The sequence below is a fragment of the Rhinolophus sinicus genome, linkage group LG17 (genome assembly GCF_036562045.2).
Source record: "Rhinolophus sinicus isolate RSC01 linkage group LG17, ASM3656204v1, whole genome shotgun sequence".
NCBI lineage: Eukaryota > Metazoa > Chordata > Mammalia > Chiroptera > Rhinolophidae > Rhinolophus > Rhinolophus sinicus.
In genome coordinates, this window is record NC_133766.1 from 23,963,895 (window position 1) to 23,988,784 (window position 24,890).

The window sequence follows — 24,890 nt, forward strand, 5'->3', positions numbered from 1 at the left end:
CACCGCGCTTCCTCACTGTCTCCACATTGTCATCTGATTTGCCTTCCTATGTTATCTCTACTTCAATTAAGCTTATTTCCCTCTTTCTCTTTTTATATGCAAGTACATCTGGTCTGTTATTACTTACCTAACATTAATTTTTATTCTAGTGCTTATTCCCTACTACTCTTTTTTAAAATTACATAATGGCTCAGGTCTTCTATTTCTCTTAAATTCAAATGTATTTATTACAAATAGGTGCAAGCAATCTGCCTATTTCATTTATGTCTTCTGGTAAGTCTTGTCTGAGCGTTTATATATTGTGAGACTTCATGTTTTATTATAAATTATTCTTTTTTCTTTATTATAATTAGTTTTATTTGCATTTTTAAAAATGATGTATGTAGCTTGGTCACATCATCTATGGACTTCATTTCAAAATAGAGGGACGTTCCAAAGGGGATGCTGGCGCTAATGGATTGAGAACCACTGCTCTGCAATGGGATAAAGGATGTGAGGAACTGTCCACTCCTCTTTTTCAGGCCCACGGAGGGAGGAAAGAATGCACCCGTGTCTACACAGCTGATGGGTGAATGAGGCACCCTCGAAAGTCCAGCCCTACCCCAAGTCCAAATTCATCCTTCATCTTCCAAAGTTCAGCCTCACAGTCCAAAGCTGGGCACTGACAGGACCCCGATGGGAAGCCCACCAACTGAAGCCCTTCATGTCTAACTCCCCATGGGTGCTTTTGTCCTGGATTTAACGCAATCTGGTTTTCCTCTGAGACTAGCAGCAACAGGTTTTAATCAGTTGTTTGTCGCCCCCTAGGGTACAGCATGGATACTAGCACAAAACAAGCAAACTGCTTACAAGATAAATTTCACTCTTTTCCGAAGAGAAACACAGATTCCAGCTCTTCCCATACCCTCCGTCAAACCCAGTAGGGAGCCTGGGTATCCCTCGGTCCCAGTTCTTTTATATACAGTCCAATTTTTGTGGAGAAGAAGGCAGTGAACTCAACTTTAGGGCATGGGGTTGGGGGAAGAGTAGTCAGGTGGGTGATGTCTCCAGGTGGCCATCGTGTGGAGGGGCAGTGCCTTCTGGGAAGAACCAGGAGAAGGGAACTTTCGACTTTCAGGAGCCATTCATGAGTATGTGTGTGTGTAAGTGGGAGTAGAGTTAATGATTTACCAGAGGCTCATTTCACAACTTACCAAGGGTCAGCTTCCCTTGAGCATGTACAAGCTTGGTCTTCCCTACTGCTCACCTCCATCCAGATTTGACCAGGAAGGCCCCCCAGGCAGCCTGCGGCATGATCTCCATCACTGAATGGCAAAGTGAGTGTGAGGGACCCTGCTGCAGAGGGGCTGGGCTGGGCTGGGCTGGGCTGTCCAGGCTCGGTGGGAGCCAAGACGACACCCCTCCTAGCTGGGATCTCTCTCCAGAGGTGACCTTTGGAGGCAGTAGCCTGAAGCTGCTGTGTTGGCATCCTCCACGCAGCAGGGCCATGGCTGGGTGTGGCTCCTCTGTCTTCCCAGGGGTGAGGGATTGGGATTGCTCAGGGTCCCCAGGAAGCCAAAGGCTGATGCCTGGGGTAACTGGCAAGTTCCCCACTCAAGCTGGTGCCTTTCCCATTCAGGGTTCTTAGACCTGGGATGCTGCAAAGGTGGGCCCAGAAGGCCGTTGCCCATTCAAACATCTTTACCCAAAATTCTGTAGCCCTGGGTCCCTTCTTGTCAGAAACTAAGCTCCACTCCCCAAATCACCATATCCTCACTCCTAAACATTCTTCTCCTTCGTTTGGGAGAGGGCAAGGAAGTAGTCTGCAGGTCTGGGACGGGTGGGAGGTGGCTCTGTGCGTTTCACTCAGGTGAGTTACTAAGCCCCAGTGTCTCATTGTGAACTGGAAATAATATTCATTCAGTGAACAAACTTGTCTCCAGGTGGCCATCTGCGTTGGGCATAGAGTGTGCAATAGTGAAGGAAACAGACATACCCCGTTTACAGTCTAGACGGGTGGAAAAGGAGGTTAACAGATGAAGAGGTCAGCAGGTAGTGACACAGGATTCTGATGTCTGCTGCCTTGGGTTTGTGGCCTCACGCACTCAAAGAAGGAGAACGCGGACCCGGAGAGGTAAATTGAAGCAGTGAACAGTTTTATTGCAAAAGTGAAAAGCACAAGAGTACAGCTCTCCGAAGAGAGGGGGGATCCAAATGGAATACCCCGCAGACTAAGCGGAGCTGGAGGCTGTGTATCCTTGGATCCATAATCTCTAAGTTGTTCACCAGGAGCCAGTTGGGCTCCCCCCACACCCCTTTCTGCACCTGGGCTGAGGTCTTGGCTGACTGCAGTCTGCTGTGGTAGCTCCTCCCAGCTAGTTCCCTTTCCTACATTTTTTTTTCTGTCAGCTGCTGTTCTCTTGGCCTTGAGGGCCTCTGCAGGCGTCCCTGACTGCCCACGGTTTTCCCATCTCACTTTGAGACTGTTTGTCTGGGCTTTGATGTCCTCCACCGCGGTCCTGTCCCTAACTGCCTATGACTTTCCTATCTCAATACCCCTCTGCAGATGTAACCCTAACTGTTAGGAGAAGGGGGAGACCGTTCTAGCTGCTTCCTGCTGAGAAGCGGCGGAGTATGGGCCAGTAGTGGGTTGGTTGCTCAGAGGGCGGTCCAGCCATCCTCCGCAGATGGGTGAATTTTGGTGAGATTTTATATTCAGGACCATCTGGAGCTGGGTGGGCTCCGTCCTATGGCCCAGTGGTTGTAGTCGTTTGAATGGTCGCAGCCAGCTGGTAGGTGATCTGCAAGCTGGGATACACTGTAGGCAACGGCATGATGTTAGCCCTACAACAATGACTAAGAGAAAAATGAGAAATGTCTCCTTTAGCCCAGTCAGGCTGGGAAGCCAGGAAGTAAGGAGGAGAGATCAAGGCTAAAAAGCCCTTTTCTCTGTTTAATATCAGACACTATGTCGTGAATCTATTTAACTTTGCCTGCAATTAACTGAGTTGTCAGAGAGATTAAAACAACATAATCCTTTAAAATCTTTACATCCGTGGTTGTGTCTTAAGAGTAAATAATCCATGGCAGCTCTGTTTTCAAGAAGTGCTTCTCGGACTTGTCCTCGTTCCTGTCCAATGGCGTGGATAGCCTGTGATGTAGCGTTTAGGGCCTTTGCCATGGAGCAGGCTATTTAGCTAATCTCTAGGCTATACAGCTGGTACTATGAAAAGAAATAATGATATACATTCAGCTGGGCTGAGCAAATGTGCATCACTGTTACAACTGCAGGCTAGAGTAAGCTCCCTGTGGTGTCTCGTCTGATGCGCCTGATGAGGTTTCTGAGGTAAGAAGACAGTTAACCTCCCGAGGGAGCAAGGTCCCCCAGTGCTGTAAGCTGGGACATAGGAGTCGACAGTCTTTCCACAAAGGAGAACCCATCCAGCAGGTCATTTGACATGTGCACTAGCATAACTCACAGAGGTGGTGCAGCTGCAGTTTAAGCTGATATTGGCTGAAAGATTAAAACATTCGTTAGAACAACCGGTGAATTTGACGCATTTTTCTGCCAGGGTCACAGCAGTTACTTTTAAGGAAAACATGCTCCTGTCTTTTAGGGAACTGATGGGTCCCCAATTATAGATGTCAGAGTAAGAAATGGGCTTTGTAATAAACTGAAAGATAGTGTGGTTTTTTATATGGTTTAAAGGGGTGCAAACTCCTATTAGGCAGGAGATAAGGGTTTGTTCTACGGAGGTTCCCCCAGTGAGACAGAAATCAGACACATTCATTACGTGTTTGGCTAAGTAAACCCAAACATTTTCATCCTTTCGAAAGGGCATAGGACTGTCTGAAAAATCCTTCTGGGAGAATTGTTAAAAGAACTAAAAGTAGAAGCTTATGGATGATGTTATTTTTCATAGTTTATCTGATTTGTTGACGGCCGTTTTGAAGAGAAGCTTTAGATCTTTCAAAGGTTCACAGGAGTAATTGACTGGCTCTGTTGAAGGCTCACTGGCTCTGGACCCACAGGTGGCGCCGGTTCTTTCGGATTCCACTGCTTTATCCGGGAATGGTAGATGCAGTAGCTAAATTTCGGTATCTTCGCAGCCGGGGGAGTATCATGTGGGACTTGAGGGCTGTTAGGAGGGAAGAAATAAATTTTGCCAGAGGGTTTAAAATTCAGGGTCTACTCGGGATTGTCTACGGTGTTTTTTTTACATAGGTCTGGGCCAGGACCTGTTAGCAGTTATATGTTAATTTCTCTCCTTCCTCGGGGAGGAAGATTGTTGGGTTCAAGATGAAACAAGTTTTAATCTGTCCTTCTAATAAAAGTGCCGGATACCTCAGAAATCTGTTGTCGGGGAGCCAATGGCTAATGTGAGTGGCTAAGAGGCCCTGAAAATGGTGAGGAGCATGTATATTTCCCCAGATACAACCTAGGGGCTGAGAAAAGAACTTAGTAATAGGCTTTCCAGTGACTCCCTTTACCATCACATAGTGGGTGGAGGGCAGTCTAGGATTAGAGAGAAGGACAGAAAAAGTGGCTCCCATATCTAGAAGGAAATCAATTGTGTTTCCCTCAACCTCCAGGATTACCCGGGGCTCCGGTGTTCTAATAGACAATAGACAGCCTGGTTGAGGGAGATATGGTGAGGAGCCCCAGGCCCGAGGGGACAGTGGGTTAAGTAAGGCCAACCCCGAGGGTAGAGGCCTCCAGGGGCAATCTACCTTCCAATGGTCTACCTGGCAGATGGGACAGGGTCCCAGGGGTCTCCTTTCACAGCTTGGCACTGCAGACAGTCCCTTCTCCAGTGTCCGGGCTGTCTGCAATGGTGGCAGTTAGATTTTGGGCCCTGGGTGTCCTGAGGCGTTGCCATTCTTAGGGCCGCCACTAACATTTCTGTCTTTTTCTTAAGTTTTTTCTCTTTATCCTGATCTCTGTTATAAAAGACGGTATTTGTAACCTTGAGTAGGTGCTCTAGGGAGGCTTCAGGGCCGATAGCTAACTTTTGTAGCTTCCTCCGTATGTCAGAGGTGGCCTGTGTGACAAACTTGTCCGTTAAAATTAATTCACCCTCTAGCGTGTCAGGCAAGATGGAAATATGTTTGATAAGGGCTTCCCTCAGCCTTTCTAAAAATGCCGAAGGATTTTTGTCTGGCTGTTGACTGATGGTGGGAAGCTTGGAACAGTTTAAAGGTTTAACTCTAATTCGCCTTCTAGGATGCATGCTTGAAAATGTTTTTGTCTCCATGTCCCCAAATACGTGTCGGGGTCCCATTGGGAATCATTAGCGGGTACTGCGTTCTGTCCCATGGGGAAGGGTTCTGATATAGTACTTCCTTCCCATGGCTCATCATAATATGCTAAACATTGATCGTCCCCACACTTTTGGGCTGCTTGTAAGGCAGCTTGTGTTTCAGAGCCAGTTCAAGTCTGATTAGAAGCAGCGTAGTGTTCTTCCAAGGTAGCTTGAATACTTGTGTTAGAATTTGAAGGCACTGATGTACTTATCTGGGCCATCAGAGAACTTTCCTAGATCCCCTTTAATCAGTTTAAGGTCCTGTAGGGAGAAGGGGACTTGGACCCTTGTGAGACTAAACTTACTGGGTATTTCCTGTAGGGGAAGCAAGTTGGGTCTATATTTGTGGGTCCTTTTGTCAGGAAGTTCTGGAAATGGGGGACAAGAGGGCAGGGTGGTCAGCAGACGGGGATAGAATGGTTTAGTTCCCGATGTTGGTGCACTATCTTCAGGGGGAGTTTCCTTAAGGGGGTCCCCCTCAGGAGTTGTCTCTTTAGGTGGTACTTCTTCTTTATATGGAGGATTTTTCTTAGGAAGTGGGCAAGAAATTACAGCTAGTAGGGCCAGGTCTACTTTACAGGTCTTATAAAGGTCAGGGTTGTCTCTCAAAGCAAAGAAAGCCTGAACATAGGGTATCTCAGAGCATTTATCCTCCTGTCTGCAGAAAAGATCTAATTGCAATATGATATTATAGTTGATATTTTCCTCTGGTGGCCAGATTTCCCCATCACCTAGTTTGTATTAGGGCCAGGCTTCTGAACACAAGAAACTTAGACTCCGCTTCTTCTGGGTATGGGGGTCGAACTTGTCCCAATGTCTTGGAATACAGCCCAAAGGGGTGCAGGTTCTTGAGAGCTTGTAGCCCATCTGCAAAAGAGGAGGGAGAGAAGAAAGGTGTCCCTTTGCTGTCTGTTCCCTGCCATCACCTGAGGCCAGCGCGTCCCCTGGACCTGTGGGTTCCGACGCTCTGTGTGACCAAATGCCGGCAACCGAGGAGACGTGGGCTGCTAGGAGTAGTCACGCTTGCCTGGACTGTGCACCCTGCTCCCGACCTTGCTTTGCGGTGCCCATAGGAAGGGGTATTTTTTGTGTTTGTCTGTTTCTGACCTGGCCCTGGGTGATAAAGTTGATGACCAGGGTGATTAAATGCCTAGTAGTGGAAGGGTGTATGCCACGACCTCTGGCATCTTATAGGCCTGCCGCGCACTTCCCATATCTTTTTCCCTCATCTAACAGGGAGTGGACTATTGAGATGATACTCAGAACTTGGAGGGGGCAGTTTATAAGAGGGAACAAACTTTGACAGCTAGAGGAAAAGAGATTCAGAAATCTTAGACTCATAGAGGGAGGCTATCTGGCTAAGATGTGTAAGGTTAGTGGAGGCCTTATTAGTATCCTGGCAGCGGGAGAGGTAGACTAGTAACTGGCTGAGCTAGTCTGGCTTTCAGGGATGTCGTCCTAGATATATACCGTGGACGGTGCAATCACCAGAAAATCGACACCGAGTATGTGCTACACAAAAACATGCTCTTTCTTCCTTACATTGACTGCAGGGCTATTGGCAGCCCAAGGCTTTAAAGAAAACCTGATGTGGGTCCATAATTGCCCTCGGGAGGTGAGCTAAAACTAGACCCTCTGTGGCTAGATCAGTCTGATACTGTGTTAGTTCCATTGTCTTACCTTAGGTGTTGTGGGGAATGATGTGTCAGGAGGGTGAGGAGGTCTAACAGGGAAACAGCCCCGACCAACGTGTCACAAAACATCAAGAGCAGGAAGGGCTGAAGAGAAGGCAACAATATGGGAGGGAGCAGTCCAAGTCACTTGCCGAGGATGTTCTCCTCCCCCCGAAGAAAGAGAAGCCAAGAAGCCGAGTGGCAGGCAGCCGTGTTCCCGATGCAAATCAGGGGATCAGCCACCTCCGGGCCAGGGAGACCTGTCCTCCAAGGCTTGAGATTGGCAGCCACGCTTGTTGCCTTTAACTGGCTGACGAAGGCCCAATATTTGTGTGACAGGAGAAAGAGAAAAAAACTATGAAGGTCCATGAGTGGGCAAGTAGAAAGGCAAGTAGAAAGGCACAGATAATATTTACCTCTCCATCAATCCCAAGGGCGAGCCCCCAAATGATATAGAATTCTGCTGCCTTGGGTTTGTGGCCTCACGCACTCAAAGAAGGAGAACGTGGACCCGGAGAGGTAAATTGAAGCAGTGAACAGTTTTATTGCAAAAGTGAAAAGCACAAGAGCACAGCTCTCCGAAGAGAGGGGGGATCCGAACGGAATACCCCGCAGACTAAGCTGAGCTGGATGGAGACTGTATATCCTTGGATCCATAATCTCTAAGTTGTTTACCAGGAGCCAGTTGGGCTCCCCCCACACCCCTTTCTGCACCTGGGCTGAGATCTTGGCTGACTCTGCAGTCTGCTGTGGTAGCTGCTCCCACCTAGTTCCCTTTCCTACATTTTTATTTTCTGTCAGCTGCTGTTCTCTTGGCCTTGAGGGCCTCTGCAGGCGTCCCTGACTGCCCACGGTTTTCCCATCTCACTTTGAGACTGTTTGTCTGGGCCGTGATGCCCTCCACCGCGGTCCTGTCCCTAACTGCCTATGACTTTCCTATCTCAATAGTGTGTCCGGTGGTGATGCGGCCTTTGTAGAAAAATAAAGCAGATGAGGAGGCTACGGAGTGTGAGGCGGGAGGAGTGGTCAGGAAAGGCTTCACTGAGACGGGGCCTTTTTATACAGAGATCCACAGGAAGTGAGGAGGGAAAGCCATGCAGCTCTCTGGAGGGAAAATGTCCTAAGAAGAGGGGACAGCCAGTACAAAGGCCCTGAGGCATTGGCATAGTTGGTGTATCTGAGGTAGGAGGAGGCTGGTGTTGCTGGAGTAAAGTGAGTAAAGGGGAGAGTGGTAAGATTTAGTCAGGGAGACCCCGGAGCGGCCAGACTGTGTAGAACTATGGTTTTATCTCTATAATATGGGAAATCATTGGAGGGTTTTGTGCAAAAAAGTGATATGTTTATTTATATTTTTATAAGATCACTCTGGGTGTTGGGTTGAGAATAGACTGTCGAGGGGTGAGTTCAGCAACAGGGAGACTAGTTCTGAGGTGAGAGACGGTAGAAGAGACCAGGGTGGTAGCAGTGAACTGGTGGGAAGTGGTCAGTGCTGGACCTGTTTTGAGGAAATTGCTGAAATAATTTGCTGATGGATTGGATGTGGGCTGTGAGAAAATGAAGTCAAGAATGCCTCCGATATTTTCAGCCTGAGCAATTAGAAGAGTTGGGTTGCAGACTCGCTGAGTTTGATGTGCTGTTAGACGTCCAGATGAGGTTTCAAGTAGGTAGTCGGGTAAACGAGCCTGGGATGGAGGGAGAAACTTGGGGCTTGCCGCGTGTAGATGACATTGAAAACCATGAGAGTCCATGAGGTCACCTGGGGCCACAGTTTCTCAGCTTCCCCACTACTGACATTCTGGGGCAGGGTAATTCTTTGTTGTGGGGTATGTCCTGTGCATTACAGGGTTTTAGCAGCATTCCTGGACTCTACACACTAGATTTCAGTAGCACACTCCCACTCCCAGTTGTAACAATCAAAAAGTTCTCCTCCAGGCATTGCCAAATGTCTCCTGAGGAACAAAATTACCCCCAACCCCCTAGTTCAGAACAAGTGACTTTAATATTTCTAAAAATATAGAGAGAAGAGGGCTGAGGCCTGAGCCCACTGACAAGCCAACATTTTATTAAAACCAAAATGTGCTAATTCCTATGAAGAATGTGCTAAATCCTATGAGAGAAAGAAATGAGGGAATGAGATTTAGGTCAGGGAGTGGAGAGTGAACCAGGTTTCCCTGAGGAACCAACATTTCCATTAACATCTAAAGAGTGAATATGCTTTAGGCCATAACAAGTGGGAGGAAAGGGCATAGTCAAAGGCCCTGAGGCAGGAAGGCTAATAAAGGAAATTATGATGTGGTTGGAGTATGGCAGGCAAGGGGGACAGTGGCAGGAGACCAAGTTGGGCAAGCAGGCCGAGGCCCAGTCATGCAGGCAGGGCCTGTGAGCAGAGGAATGGATGGGAAGACTCTGTTTCATCTAAGCCCAGTAGGAAGCCATGAAGGATTGGACACTGTGAGTGTGATTGGATCATATGTTTTCCAAGATCCCTGACGGCTGTGTGGAAAAGGGACAAGAAGGTGGCAGCAGTGAAGCAGAGACTCATAGAAGGTTGGAGGGGTCCAGAACAGAAATGAAGGTGGCTTGGAATTAAATGGTAAGAGTGGAGAGAAACAGACAGCTTTCAAGATACGTTTTGGAAGAAGAAGCAATAAAACTTAGCTGTGGTTTGACCGAGGGAGCAGTGAGGAGACTCGGGGATAGCTCTGTGGCTTTTGCTGCAAACTGCCGAGTGTTTGCTGACATTTTTATTCATTTGGGGAAAATCAAGAGAGTTTCAAGTTTAAGGAAAGACAATCAATAGCTCAGTTTGGACCTGTTGAATTCAAGATTCCTTAAAGAGAGCAAACCAAGCAGATATGCTAAGTAGGCAGCTGGATATGAGTTTGGAAGCTCAAAGAGAGGCCTAAATAAGTAATAATAAATTTAATATGTTAAAGATAAAGATCAACCTTGTTACCACAGAAGTGATATTTAAAGACATGGGAATGAATATGTGTGAAAATGGAAAGAGATGTGAACTTGGGCCAAAGTTCAATTCAAATCCCAAGAATAGGAGATAACAGAAGAAATGACGGACGGTCCCAAAGGCATAAGCTCATCGTTTCTTCAAATCTCTCATCCAAAATGTATTTGTGATTTATGTTCTAATTTTAAAATGGCATTTTCTATTTGGATATATTTAACATGATTCAAGCTCCTGACTACCATATTTTATTTTTCCTGTTATGTTTTGAAAGGGTAAGTCAGATTTAAGTAAAACATCCAACTTTAAAATATTCTCTCAAGATTTATTGCTTACAACTGTGGGATTTAAAAATAGCTTTTAAATGGTCAAATGCTATTTTACTATAAATCCAAGCCAAACAATTCAGGTTCATTAATGAATACCAATTTTTAAGCTTTGTTGGATCATGAGTTATTAGGCCTCATTACCTCTCCTGACATATCAGGGGCCATCGGAACAGCGGGCCACAGAGATGAGTCGATTCCAAAAAAGATCACCTATAACTGGAGACCAAACGAGTCCGGGGCTCGTGCTGCCTGCGCTGCTCAGCCAATAGACCGACACAGGCGTTCAGAGCACTGGGGGTCCGAGAAGGCAGCGGTTAACACCTCCAAACACTGCCTTACATCCTCAGGCCGGCGGGGGGTACTTAAGGGGAAATCAGGGCACTCTCCCAGAGGCAGCGTGACATCCCGGAGGTCTATTCTCCTGTCATGATGCCCCCTTCTGTCTTCATATCTCCTATGGCACCAGCGGTCCAGGAATGGTGGTGGGAAGTAACGTAGAAAAATGCTCAGCAATAGAGTTTGTAATTAGCAAGCAACTACAGCTGATTCTCTGGGACCAGGAGCCGGAACAGGGCAGGGCACTGCAGAGGCATTCTGAGCTCAGCCACAGGGGTGTGAAGCCCACCTGGATGGGAGCAGGGCATCCCGGAGGCATTCTGAGTACAGGGGGCCTGTCGTGTGGGGCGGCCTGCAGGGTTTCTGCTCCCGCTCCCCACATAAGAACGCAGGATGTGGCTAGGCCAAAAAGGAACACCCACGGAGCCATAGGTAGGGGAGTCATACCACTATAGTCTCACCGGAGGCTGGATTCACACGACGTGCCACCTGCTGTCTGCTTTTCTGCCAACCGACCAACGACTCTCCTCAACTCCACTCCCCAGCTAAGCCGCGGCAGTTATATTAGTGGCCAATGGCTCAAGGGTTACAGCTGACGGCCAACTAGCCGAGCTGACCGCCATCTACTACCCGAGCCAGCACCTTTCCACGTGAGGCCGAGAGCCTGGAAACTGCTGTCTGGGGCTGTGTCCCAACAGGGCCCATCTGGGCCCTGCTTCACACCCACAGTGCAATGCTGACCTAAATCGCTATGTGGCTGAACTGTGAAGGAAGGGAATTGGAGTCAAAAGACTTAGATAGACTGAGTACACAAACACTAATAACACTTTCACAAACTCCCGTGTTAACTTTTTACTACACCCATAGAATATTGCCTATGGGAATTTCTAAATAATTGTTTGTATGAGTGTATGTATGTATGTTTTAGCTGGATCTTTCATTAAATGTTAATCTTGTTCCACAACAGTTATGATGTTTGTGGTACTGGCATTTAGAATTGTTCTTTCTTTACCTCCTTTAGTGGGTAGAGAAGTAGGAGCTGGCAAAGGAGAGTAGAAAAGAGTGGCCAGAATAGCAGTGTGGGGACAGAGCCAGGAGTGCAGTTTCCAGGCTCTCGGCCTCACGTAGAAAGTGCTGGCTCAGGTAGTAAATGGCCATTGTGGGGACAGAGCCCCAGAAAGTAGTTTACAGGCTCTCAGCCTCACGTGGAGGAGTGCTGGCTCGGGTAGTAGATGGCCGTCAGCTGTGGCTGATTGGCCGTCAGCTGTAGCCAGTTAGCCAATTAGCCGCTAATATAACTGCTGTGGCTACGGAGGAGAGCGGAGGAGAGTGAAAGAGAGTCGTCGGTGGGTTGCAGACAAAAGGGACAGCAGGTCGCACGTCCAGTGAACCCAGCCTCCAGTGAGACCGTAGTGGTATGACTCCCCTACCTATGGCTCCGTGGGTGTTCCTTGTTGGCCTCACCATATCCTGCGTTATGTGGGGTGTGGGACCAGAGACCCTGCAGGCCTCCCCGCACGACAAATGGCGCAGCGAGCAGGGTCTCCCGCACGACAGCCATCAACTGTGATTGGATGCCCATCAGCTGTGGCTGGTTGGCCGTCAGCTGTAACCAGTGAGCCATTGGCCACTAATATAACTGCTGTGGCTACGCTAGCAGGAAAATGGGGGCTAGCAAGAAGATGGTGGCTGAGCTGGCAAGAGCGGATTGCAGAGAGGCGGATGCTGCCAGCGAGAATATAGTGATATGATTCCCCTACTTATGGGTCCGTGGGTGTTCCTTTTTGGCCTCATCATGTCCTGCGTTCTTATGTGGGGAGCGGGACAGGAGACCCCGCAGACACCCTGCATGACAGTAGGAGTGGACTGGACTGGACTGGGTTGGTTAAAGACACTTTTTCTAGAGTCAGACTACTGGGACCAAACCCTGGTTCTGCCAGCTGCTAGCCGGGTGCCCCGGGCAAGTGACTTGATCTCTCAGTGTTTCAGTTCTGTTTGTGAAATGTGGATGACAGCACACCTACCTACCTACCTCATAGGCAGTTATGAAAAGTAAATGAGTTGATAAGACTTAAAGTGATTGGACTGTGCCTGGCACCATGTGCTCATTAGTGTTAGTGGTTGTTACTATTAATCACCATTGTTAATTTTGAAAATTGAAGGAAGGCTCTTTCTCTCCCCATTTCCCTCCTTCCTCTTCCTCAACAATTCAGTCGTAAAGCCATTAGGTAGAAGGGGTGGGGGATGGGGTGCCCAGAGCAGGTTAGTCAGAGCCTCAGCCAGGTGGAAGGGGGTTCACACTGGAGTTTGGCCTGATGCCAAAGAAGGGCGAGGAGGGCATCCCGGTAACATCAGGGCAGGGTGGTGAGGAACTTTATAATGGAGGAGACTGGCAGACACCAACTTAACCAAGAGGTTAAAGAAACATCATCAGTAATGGGCCAAATTGAAATCGTGCATCACATAATAGATGCAATGAGCAAAACACAGCACCACATCTTGAGACTTCTGCATAACCTGTATCTAGTCATGAGCAAACATCAGACAAGCTCAAATAGAGGAACAGCTACAAAATAACTGACCCAAATCTTCAAAAGTGTCAACATCATGTCCAGGAAAGACTGAGAAAGTGTTCAGACATAAGAGACTAAAGAGACACAGAAACCAAATGCCACACATGATACTGAACCGGATCCTTTCCTTACAAATGATATATATTACTGGGACAACAAACTTGAATGGGGTCTGACTTTAGATGGTAGTAGTATATCGATGTTAATTTTCTGAATTTGATGGTTGTTTCCTGGTTGTACATAGGAAAACAAAGGAAACCGCACCAAAGTATTCAAGGGTGATGAGATAGCCTGTGGCAACTACACTCAAATGGTTCGAGAAAAGAATTCTTTGTACTGTATTTGCAACTTTTCTATCCATTTGTGATTGTGGAGAGAGAGAGAGACTAAAGAGACCTGTAAAGAGACTAAAGAGCCATGGTGTCCCAAGGCTCCCTGTACAGCCTCTCTTTTCTGGAGCCAGAAAGACAACTGAACCTGGCTTCAGTTAATGTGAGGTACAGAGTGGGGGTTGGGGCAGTCTGGCTCATTTGCCACAGGTTGCAGGCTCTGGGCTCTTCTTGGCAGCTGCTCTGGAACGTCAGGATGGGGGCTAAACAAGGCAGCCATCAGCCAGACATGCCAGGGAGCCCTAAACCTGGTCTGTCTCTGAGGTCTGGAGAGGTCCCTGCTTTTCACTATGCGGTGCCCTGAAGAGTCACCAGAGCCTCCCTCCTCCCGCCGCCCCAGTCTGTTGCTACTCCTCAGGTGGGAGGCGGAGGAAGGTCTGAGGCCTGTGTGTGCAAAGCAGCTTCTGACCCTTTTCAGTGAGATTTTGCATCCATTATGCAGTTTTTCCAATCAACACTGAAAGCACTAAGTGTGGCCCACAAAGAAGGTCGCCCCCCTCACAGGAAAATTCTGGAATGGCACCAGCCTTAAAGGAAAGAGTAGAACAAGTTGGAAACGTAATAACTATATAAGCTGGCAAATCACTGTTGCAGAAGAAAGTGTAACATAGGAGAAAAGACATAAAGTGTGAATTCGGGAAACTTGCTGTTTCTACAAAATGAGTAAGAGACTGTTCTTAAATGTTTACAGGATGGACTGTTGGCTGTTTTAACAAAACAAAATGGAAACCCAATAAAATGTTCACATTGCTTTTCCACACAAAAGCATCTAAAGCAGATAAGAGGGAAAAGGATCGTCAGAGCTGGAATCAATGACGTATTTTTGTGGCAGTTTTAAGCTAAGAACAGACAGGTATTTTTATAACAGGTATAAAAACTTAAAACACCTTTGTCATTTAGATGAAATAATACGGTTATGGTCTTCCTCCACAATATCCGTACCATAGAAAAAGTATCATGACAAAGTCGATGTACTTCTCGACCCCCAACTTAGTGTCTCTGAGGATAGAAAAATCACGCAATATGGAAGGACAGAACACAACCTTCATAATGACTCAAGGGGGTTGTACTCTGCCCGGTGTCCCGGGCTCTAAGAGATAGAATTCAGGTAGGCCTTCCTGGGAAGTGGAAGTAGGAAACAAGCCTGAATAGATCACAGAGGTTGGTGAGAAACAGCCATTAGTACAAGATGGATTCTGGGCAGCTGGGCCATATGGTGACAGAAATTATCTGTCATTGGGTCCTAACAGAATCCAACTCTGCCAAAAGAGAGACGCAATAAGACTGGCATTTTTCTGGACTATAAACTAAGTGAGGTTTCGGTCTATAATTTGAGTGATAAATCTCATCTCTATAATTTTTTTTTTTTTTTAAAGATTTTATTGGGGAAGGGGAACAGGACTTTATTGGGGAACAATGGTCAAATTCTTGTCCTTTCAATCTTAGTTGTGGAGGGTTCTGTTCATTTTTTTTTTTAAAGATTTTATTGGGGAAGGGGAACAGGACTTTATTGGGGAACAATGGTCAAATTCTTGTCCTTTCAATCTTAGTTGTGGAGGGTTCTGTTCAGCTTCAAGTTGTTGTTCTTTCAGTCTTAGTTGTGGAGGGCGCAGCTCAGCTCCAGGTCCAGTTGCCGTTGCTAGTTGCAGGGGGCACAGCCCACCATCCCTTGCGGGAGTCAAACCAGCAACCTTGTGGTTGAGAGGACGCGCTCCAACCAACTGAGCCATCTGGGAGCTCAGCGGCAGCTCAGCGGCAGCTCAGCGGCAGCTCAGCTCAAGGTGCCGTGTTCAATCTTAGTTGCAGGGGGCGCTGCCCACCATCCCTTGCGGGAGTCGAGGAATTGAACTGGCAACCTTGTGGTTGAGAGCCCACTGGCCCATGTGGGAATCGAACTGGCTGCCTTAGGAGTTAGGAGCACGGAGCTCTAACCGCCTGAGCCACCGGGCCGGCCCTCATCTCTATAATTTGAATGATTCTTTTAAAGAAGCCCTTTGGCCTTATTTCTATACTAGAACTGGTCTTAATCCTATTCAAATCTATGTGGAGACAGATTATGAAAGATTAACTACACAGAAGATGATGTTGTTTCATTTTCTTTCATTTGTAAATATAACTCAGCCAATAAGTTTAGTCTCAATAATTTTGTCTTTGTTTTGTTTTGTTTATACAGTTCTACCTCTTAACAGCAAGACTTTTTACAACTATTTGCAAAAACATGGCAATGATACCATAGGGCTTGTGAGGGTCAGTTCTAAGATGTTAGTTAACAAGTTCAGTAAAATTTTTCTCTTTAAAAATTACCTAGATGTTTTCTTTTAAAAAATTGAACCATTTCAAGTAAAGTTATACATGTTGTAGTCTAAAAAGACTCTTCCCTTTATCTCAAGAAGACACTCATGCCATATCTCTATCCACCATACAATTTATAATAAAAAAGAAAATAAGGCATTCTAGCTATATTAAGTAAATAAAGCAAGTTGCAAAACTGTACGTGCAGTATAAACCTGAAGTTGTATAACATAAACTTGAAGTTGTGCAACCTCATTAGTAATTTTTTGAAAGGACACAACACAATTCCATTTATCAATGGAAATTTCTAATGAGGTTAGTGACATCAAAAAGAATAAAATATTTAGGAATAAACTTAACCAAGGAGGCAAAACATCTCCAGGCACACACTGGAGAGATTGCAGGTTCAGTTCCAGACCGCTACAATAAAGTGAGTCATAATCTTTCTGCTGGTGGAGGATCTTGCCTTCAATTTGTAAAAAACACAACACCTGTGACACACAATAAAATGAGGTATGCGTGTATACTGAAAACTACAAAATGTAGCTGAAAGAAATTTTAAGACACAAATAAATAGAAAAACATCCTATATTCATGGATAGGAATACTTAATATTATTATATGTCAATATTACCCAAAGCAATCTACAGATTCAATGCAATCTCTTTCAAAATCCCAATGGTATTTTTTTGCAGAAATAGAACAATCCATCCTCAAAAGTATTTGGAATCTCAAGGGATCTTGAATAATCAAAGCAGTCTTGAAAAAGAAGAATAAAGTTGGAGGTTTCACACTTTCTGATTACAAAGCTACAAGAATCAAAACAGTATGGGACTGATATAAAGACATATTGACAAATGGAATATAATGGAGAGCCCAGAAATAAACCCTGGCATATATGGTCAAATGATTTTCAACAAGGGTGCCAAGACCATTCAATGGGGAAATGACAGCCTTTTCAATAGATGATTTTGGGAAACCTGAATAGCCATCCACAGGCAGAAGAATAAAGTCAGATTCTTACCTTATACCATATGTAAAAATGAATTCAAAGTTCATTTTAATTCAAAGTAAGTTATAAAACTCTTAGAAGAAAACATAGGAGAAAAGCTTCATAACACTAGATTTGACGATAATTTCTTGATATCAAAATATAGGCAACTATAGAAAAAATAGATAAATTGGACTGTATCAAAATTAAGAACTTCTGTGCATTAAAGGACATAATCAACAGAGTAAAAAGGCAAACTATAGAACAGGAGAAAATATTTGCAAGTCATATATCTGGTAAGGGGTTGATATCCAGAATATGTGAAGAACTCCTACAACTCAATAACAACAACAACAACAACAAAATCCTGTTTAAAAAATGGGCACCGGACTTGAATAGACACTTCTCCAAAGAAGACATACAAATGACCGACAAGCACATCAAAAGATGCTCAACATCACCAATCATTAGGGAAATGCAAATCAAAACCATAATAAGATACTACTTCACGCCCATTAGGATGTCAAAAACAAAACAAAACAAAATAACAAGTGTTGGGGATGTGGAGAAACTGGGATCTTTGTGCATTGTTGGTGGAAATGGAAAATGGTGCAACTGCTATGGGAAGCAATATTGTGGTTCCTAAAAAAGTTCAAAATCGGGGCAGCTGGATGGCTCAGTTGGTTAGAGCTCGAGCTCTGAGCAACAGGGTCGCCGATTTGATGCCCAGATGGGCCAGTGAGCTGCGCCCTCCACAATTAGATTGAAGACAATGAGCTGCTGCTGAGTTTCCAGAGGGATGGCTGGATGGCTCAGTTGGTTAGAGAGCGAGCTCTTAACAAGATTGCCTGTTCAATTCCTGCATGGGATGGTGGGCTGTGCCCCCTGCAACTAAAGATTGAAAATGGCGACTGGACTTGGAGCTGAGCTGCACCTTCCACAACTAGATTGAAGGACGACTTGGAGCTGATGGGCCCTGGAGAAACACCCTGTTCCCCAATATCCCACAATAAAAATTTTAAAAAAAAGTTAAAAATAGAATTACCGTATGATCCAGCAATTCCATTTCCAGGTATATATCGAAAAGAAGTAAACACAGTCTTGAAGAGATATTTGTTCACCCATGTCCAGAGAAACGTACTCACAAGAGCCAAAAGGTGGAAGCAACCCAAGTGTCCATCCACAGATGAATAAACAAAATGTATACAATGGAATATTATTCAGCCTTAAAAAGGAAGGAAATTCTGACTGATACATGCTGCAACATGGATGAATCTTGAGGACATTGTGTTAAGCGAGATAAGCCAGTCACAAAATGAAAAATACTATATGATTCCACTTATATTAGGTACCTAAAGTACTCAGGGTCATAGAAACAGAAAGTAGAATGGTGGGTGCCAGGGACTGGGGGAAGGGAGGAGTGGGGAGTTAGTGTTTAAGGAGTACAGAGTTTCAGTTTTTCACGTTGAAAAGAGTTCTAGAGATGGGTGACGATGGTTGCACAACAATGTGAATGTACTCAATAACACCAAACTGTACACTTAAAAATTGTTAAGACGGGCTTTCCCAACTTGCAAGATGGTGGGTGGAAAAGCTGGGAAGCCGGACACCAAGGAGGAGAAACCTGAAGCCAAGCAGGCTGATGCTGGGGGCAGGTTAAGAAGGGTAATAACCTCAAGGCCAAAATGCCTAAGAACCTCAAGGCCTAAACGCCTAAGAAGGGGAAGCCCCACTGCAGCCGAAACCCTGTCCTGGTCAGCGGAATCGGCAGGTATTCCAATCAGCTATGTATTCCTGAAAGGCCATGTACAAGAGGAAGTACTCAGCAGCTAAAGTGAGGATTGAAAAGAAAAAGGAGAAGATTCTTGCTACTGTCACAAAACCAGTTGGTGGTGACAAGAATGGTGGCACGCAAGTGGTTAAACTTCGCAAAATGCCTAGATATTATCCTACTGAAGATGTGCCTTGAAAGCTGTTGAGCCGTGGCAAGAAACCCTTCAGTCAGCACGTGAGAAAACTTTGGGCCAGCATCACTCCCGGGACCATTCTAATCATCCACTGGGCACCATAGAGGCAAGAGGGTGGTTTTCCTGCAGCAGCTGAGCAGTGGCTACTTGTTACTGGACCTCTGTCCCTCAATCGAGTTCCTCTGCATAGAACACACCAGAAATCTGTCATTGCCACCTCCTCCAAAATTGATACCAGTGGTGTGAAAATCCCCAAACATCTCACTGCTGCTTACTTCCAGAAGAAGCAGCTGCGTAAGCCCAGGCACCAGGAGGGGGAGAACTTCAACACAGAGAAAGAGAAATACAAGATTATAGAGCAGCACAAAATTGATCAGAAAACTGTGGACTTGCAAACTCTGCCGAAAATGAAAGCTGTTCCTCAGCTCCGGGGCTAGCTCCGCTCTGTGTTTGCTCTCACAGATGGGGTTTATCCTCACAAACTGGTGTCTACATTAATTACAAAGAACCTAATTAAATGCCTGAGCTGTTAAAAAAAATTGTTAAGATGGTAAATTTTATGTGTATTTTATCACAATTTAAAATAAAATTTCAATTTAGTTCAATTTAAAAATGAAGCAATACAATAAATTATTTGTTGATGAAAAGAGTGGTAAAGGTAAGTAAAATGAAAAATTCTGTGTGATGGAAAGGGTTTAAGAAAAAAAGAACTTCATATCCTGTTATTGTAACAACTTTTCTTGAGGGGAACAATCTGAAATATGTATAAAAATGTCAAAAATGTAGCCCTTGACCAACAAGGGGTCTTAATATTCTGCACATCTGTACTGTGCTCCCTGGCTCGAAGCAAACTCCTGCGACTTCGAAGAATGCTGAGACACAAAGCCAAACTGGGGCTGGGGTGCTGTCCGTGTGGGTCCAGAACTTTCTTTCACAGCACTTCCTGGCCACTGTGGCTGAAATTAGGAGGCTCAGGGGCGTGTGGCGCATGCCACGGTGGCTGCTGCAGGAGGAAGGGAAGAGAAGGGAGCAGGTGCAGGCTCAGGTGTGGACTCCAGGTGGAAAGATGAGCACCCTCCTGACTGATGACTCTATTTTTCCAGTCAAGTGTGAGAGGCCATCGCTGGAAAGCTGGGACAGGGACAGTTTAGAGGAGGAAGAAGACAGGGTGAAGAGTTGTTCAGGAGGGCGAGCCTCTTGAGAAATAGGCAGGTCAGCTGGGTGGTTTTGAGACCCTTTGGGGCTGGTGGCCATGAGTTGTCGGTGGTCCCCTTCTGCCTAAGTGTGGGGTGGGTGTCAGTAGCTCCCAACTGCAAGAGGACTGGATCATCGTCGGCAGATGCTTATGTTCAGCCGGGGGCCCAATCCTGATAATGATCTGGATTATGCAGCATTTGAAGCCAACAGGAAGCTGAAAATGAAAAGTGGTGAGGCAGCACTAGCTACCTCATAGAGTTGTGAGGACAGAATGCCATGATGTGTAGAGCTGACCAGCAGTTTCCGGGTGCTAAATGTAGAGTAGATTCGTGCCCATCCATCCCTTCCTGTCCCATCATTCCCCAAGAGCACAGACCAAGATTCCTGGATGGAAAGGGAATCTTGCCACCCCATCCCCTACCCCAGAAGGCACCTGTCCAGTGGAGATGGGGGAAAGTTCCAGTGTCCCCACCACACCCCAGAGCCCACCCCACCACAACCTCCTCACCTGTTGCAGAGATTGGCATGGGCACCACCGGCTTTGGCGTCTTCTTCATCCTCTTGGGAGTACTCCTGTACTTTGACTCCGTGCTCCTGGCCTTTGGAAACGTGAGTGCCCCTGCCCTATGGACCGCCCCCAACCTCCCTGAAGTCTCTATTGCTGGGGTCAACCCAAGTTCCTTCAAATAGTGCCCATCCAGTGGTCAGGCACCATGAAGCCTGGGCAGGCAAGGGTGGCTGGAAATGGACAGCAAGTCCTGCTGGGCAGAGAATGTGAGACCTGGATTCTCATGCCAAGCTCTGGGTGAGCCCTTAGGGGTACCAAGAGGAATCCCTCTGGTTAGGGAGAGGGATGTTACACGAACACATGTGACTAGAGAGGCGGGCAGGGACAGGGTAAAGTCATAAGACAAACACATTTAATAGGAAACAAGGTGCTTGTAGGAAAGAGAGCATACCCAATTGGAAAAGGATGAGAAGGAATTTGGAAAGGAAAATGGGTACGGAGGTGGATAAAGCACTTCCAGGTGGATGGAACATGCTGGAAGAAAGCTAGAATTAAATTTGACAGGAGCCTGGGCTCTCTTAAGGGCTCATTAGGAGCCACGCTGAAGACAGTGACAGAGCCATAAATGGAGGCCTAGAGTATAACCCCACGGGCAGTGGAGCCCCGACATTTCCCTGTGACTGTGGGTATGGCTGCCTAACCTCTGTAGGCCTCAGTCTTCACCTTCCTAAAATGGAGAGACTCTCACTATCCCATCTTCCTTGGGACGTGTGATGAGAAATGAAGTCATATATGAAGTGCTGGGGATCCAAGAAATTGGGTTGAATTGGGTGAGAAACTAGAGACCTTCAAAGTTCTCTTTGTCCAGCCCCCTGCCTCTGGGCAGTTCCGTTCCTAACCAGCTCAAATTATTCCAGGCTCTGGGATTTTGCCACATGGCTGGGTCACCACCCTCTCTGATATCATGTCTCTTTGAAGAGTTAGCAAGCCCTGCGCCATGCCTGCCCGTGGCTCCAGGCCTGGCTGTGTTTGTACTCATGCTCCTCTCCCTCCCCCACAGCTGCTGTTCCTGACAGGCCTCTTCTTCATCATCGGCCTGAGGAAGACTTTCTCCTTCTTCTTCCAGAGACACAAGCTCAAGGGGACCAGCTTCTTCCTGGGAGGTGTGGCCATTGTGCTCCTGCGCTGGCCCCTTCTGGGCATGTTTCTAGAAACCTACGGATTCTTTAACCTCTTCAAGTGAGTGCAGGGCCCTTTCCCCTAGACGGGCTATCAGGGTCTCTGAGTAGCTGAGATCAGCCCGATGGATTTGGGCAGGGTGTGCAGAAGCTGGACTTATCCTGCAAGAAATGGGAGCCATGGAAGGATTGAAAACGGGGAGGGGCATCGAGCAGACTCTGGAAAAGATCCCTCCAGCAGTAGGTTGAAGGGATCTGCCCACCCTCAGCAAACGCTGAACAGCACTGCGCCTGTCCCCAGGGAGGAGACACAGGGCCCGTGCTAAGCTGAATGATCCAGATGGGGAGGACGGTCTATCACTTGCCAGGCCCCAAACATGCACTAAGCACGCTCATCACCATCATCTCACTTTGTCATCTCCACAACCCGTGGTAGGATCATCCTCTACAGATAAGGAAACCAACACGCAGGGAGGCTACACCCGCCCGAGTTCTCACAGGTAGAAGCATGTCCCCGGCTCCTGGCTCCTGGCTCCACATCCCTCTACCAGTCCGGTGTCAGCCTGGGCCTGGAAAGGCAGGGTGGGACTCAGTGAAGATGTGTAGCCACTGTCAGGGCCATGTCCTAGAGGAAGCAGGACGTGAGACAGGCCTTGAGGGCTGGGCAGGGTCTAAGAGAAGACTGGAAGGCACTTAAGAGGAAAGGAAAGGATATTAGGGAAGATGGGGGAGGGAGGGGAGACGCCCAGTGTCTCTGGAGCGCTGTGGAGAGAACAGGGCTGGGATGGGGATGATGGGGGCTGGAAGAATCATGACCTATGGAATCATGGGAAGCAGTGGGGGTCAGGAACCCCTGGACCCCCATAGGAATCCTCAGTCTCCTCAGCGTAGCCTTGAAAACACCCTGATTAGCTGAATGCCTAGACCTCATAGACATCGTGTACTTTGTCCTCAAGAAATGAATTTTCTCACACATGTTCTGCCATCCATTTATTCAATATTCAAATAGTCATTTACTCAGAGTCAAATATATAAAAAGCATCTACTCTGTGCCTGATCCAGGGCTAGGTCTGGGGACATGGCCTTAAACAGGGAGAAACTTTCTGAGGAACTTGTAATTCAGTAGGGAAAACAAATAAATTCTGACAACAGTGACCATTTATTGAGGGTTTAGGACTGTCAGCGGGCAACTGCAGATTCAGTAGTTCAAACCCAAAGTCAGACTGGACAAGACTTTGCACCAACATTGTAGGGGCAAAAAATAATCAGAGCTATGAGAGACCTCAGGGATGCAGGTGAACCTCAGGGAATTGCGGCCCAAGGAAAGGAAACAGCTCAGGCAGAATTCAAATTTCCGATCCCCTCACCTCTCCACTAGACAGAGAGCCCCTTCCCACTCCAGCCTCAGTGCCTACGAGCCCTTTGAAGGATCACACCTGTATCCCAGCCAGACTCTGCAAGGTGTGTTTGATGAAAGTGGGGGGCCAAGGCAGGAGGAAGAAGACATTAGCACAGCTCCTAACAGCTAGCCCAACCTGGAGCCCAGGGAACCTGCAGCAGATGGAGACACCCAATCTGGAGAGGAGAAACAGTGACAATAATAAAAACAAACACTTCCTCAGCATTTCTTTGTGTAAGGCCCTAAGATGTAGATACTATTATTAACTACATTTTATAGCTGGATACAGATCCAGAGAAATTTTTGCCCAAGCTCATATAGTGCCAGTAAGTAATAGAGCCAAGATTTGAACCCAAGGAGTCTGACCCCAGGGCCTGCACACTTAACCACTCCACTTGGCTGCTTCTCAAACCCCAGGGGTACAGAACCAAGCCTGCCCCCAGTGCCCAGGGGCCCACTCTCCAGGGAGTCAAAGCTGGAGCCTTTCTGTGGACCGCAGCCTTGCTCCCCTCTATGCTCCCTTCCTGGGCCATCACTGACCCCTCCCTCCATCCCTCTGCTCCTAGGGGCTTTTTCCCTGTCGCCTTTGGCTTCCTGGGCAATGCCTTCAACATCCCCTTCCTGAGTTCGGTAAGTGCGTTCAGCTTCATGGTGGGGCCTTGGGGTGGAGGGAGCACGCGGAGTTGGTAGAACTGCTGCCCCAGGTGCAGTCGACCTTCCCCATCTCCCCTTGCACCCCCCTTTCCGCAGGTTGGCCTACCTCATCTCCTCTTCTCCCTGCTCTTCCATTCGACAAGAGCAGATGAGGTGAGGGGACCAGGGGCAGTTGTGCCTAAGGGGTGGGTATAGAGGAAGGTGGCTATTAATAGCTCCTTATTAGAGGAAAAGAAATGGACACTCAGAGAGTCTAGAAAGTGTCAGGGATTCTGGGGAGCTGTCTAGGTGTGGGCCCCAGACATGGAGAGGATGTGTGACAGCCAAAGACAGCAGGAAAAGCAGGTGGCAGATACTGTTCTCTCCTTGGAGCAGTCACGGGGCAGTGGTCCCCTGTGCCTGCCCCCGCCGCTTCTCCGAAGCACCTGACAGAAGCCAGCACCTTGATGCCCCCACCAGCTGGGCACATCCCCGCAGCCCCCTCCATTCTGCACTTGGCACTGCTCTCAGTGGTCAAGGCCAGCTCTGTAATAACCTTGATATTGAGTGTGCTCCTCATTCTTTGTCTGGAGTAATGATTCTCGGCTCCCACAGCTGTTCCGAAGGCTACAAGGCACCAGCTCAATGGTCTGAACAGAAGAGATGAGCTCTTGGTTCATTGGTGGAGGGGGATGGAAAGGAAATGGGGCGACTCCCTCAGGCCCCCACCCTGCACTGACTCATCTCCCTGTCACACCCGGACCTCTTCAAGTCCAGAAGGAAGGATGGGCTGAGTGACTGACCTCAAATCCCCAAATCAACTCAAGAGGCCATCAGGACTGTTGGGAGCGGAGATCCAGAGCCCCACAGAGATTGGACTGGGGCTGGTATCACATCCCACACTGTATTTATGGGAAGAAAAACAAAAATTAAATCCCCAATGTGTGAGTGTGTGTGTGACTCAAAGCCAGTTTCCCTAGCCCTTTAAGTCCATCTCCTGACTCAGGGCAGGCGGAAGCCCACATCGTTCCACACAGCCAGGGGCAGGCTTGCTCTCATAGGCTCATTTTTGTCCTAGTGTTTAAAAGTCCTAATGGGTGACATAAGTGTTTGCAAGCCCTTGTTAGCGGGAGGCATTAGACAGGTGATGGGTAATAATCCTGTGTACTGTCAGGAAGTGC

The 24,890-nt window shown here is 47.2% G+C and overlaps 1 protein-coding gene and 1 pseudogene across 3 annotated transcripts; both read left to right on the forward strand.

Moving 5' to 3' along the window:
* The first annotated feature begins 1,183 nt into the window (after nt 1-1,183).
* Nucleotides 1,184-24,657, forward strand: GOLT1A (golgi transport 1A). 3 transcript variants are annotated; one of them, XM_019711373.2, is made up of 5 exons: nt 1,184-1,316; nt 20,509-20,600; nt 21,560-21,738; nt 23,643-23,706; nt 24,325-24,657. In XM_019711373.2, the coding sequence occupies exons 1-5, from the start codon at nt 1,292-1,294 to the stop codon at nt 24,361-24,363; spliced, it is 399 nt and encodes a 132-aa protein (XP_019566932.1). In that variant the 5' UTR covers nt 1,184-1,291; the 3' UTR covers nt 24,364-24,657. The 3 variants fall into 3 exon arrangements, with proteins under 3 accessions (XP_019566932.1, XP_074178301.1, XP_074178303.1); XM_074322200.1 differs by lacking the exon at nt 24,325-24,657 and adding an exon at nt 23,827-23,940; XM_074322202.1 differs by lacking the exon at nt 24,325-24,657 and adding an exon at nt 23,827-23,940 and having other exon boundaries at nt 21,626-21,738.
* On the forward strand, nt 18,257-19,327 carry LOC109434449 (large ribosomal subunit protein eL6; annotated as a pseudogene).
* Nucleotides 24,658-24,890: the final 233 nt, after the last annotated feature.

Bases quoted from the DNA above. Each gene is read 5' to 3' on its own strand.
- GOLT1A (XM_074322200.1), top strand. From the start codon at position 1,292: ATGATCTCCATCACTGAATGGCAAA. The intron at 1,317-20,508 runs GTGAGTGTGAGG...CACCTGTTGCAG, and splicing joins CTCCATCACTGAATGGCAAA to AGATTGGCATGGGCACCACC. The intron at 20,601-21,559 runs GTGAGTGCCCCT...CCTCCCCCACAG, and splicing joins TGCTCCTGGCCTTTGGAAAC to CTGCTGTTCCTGACAGGCCT.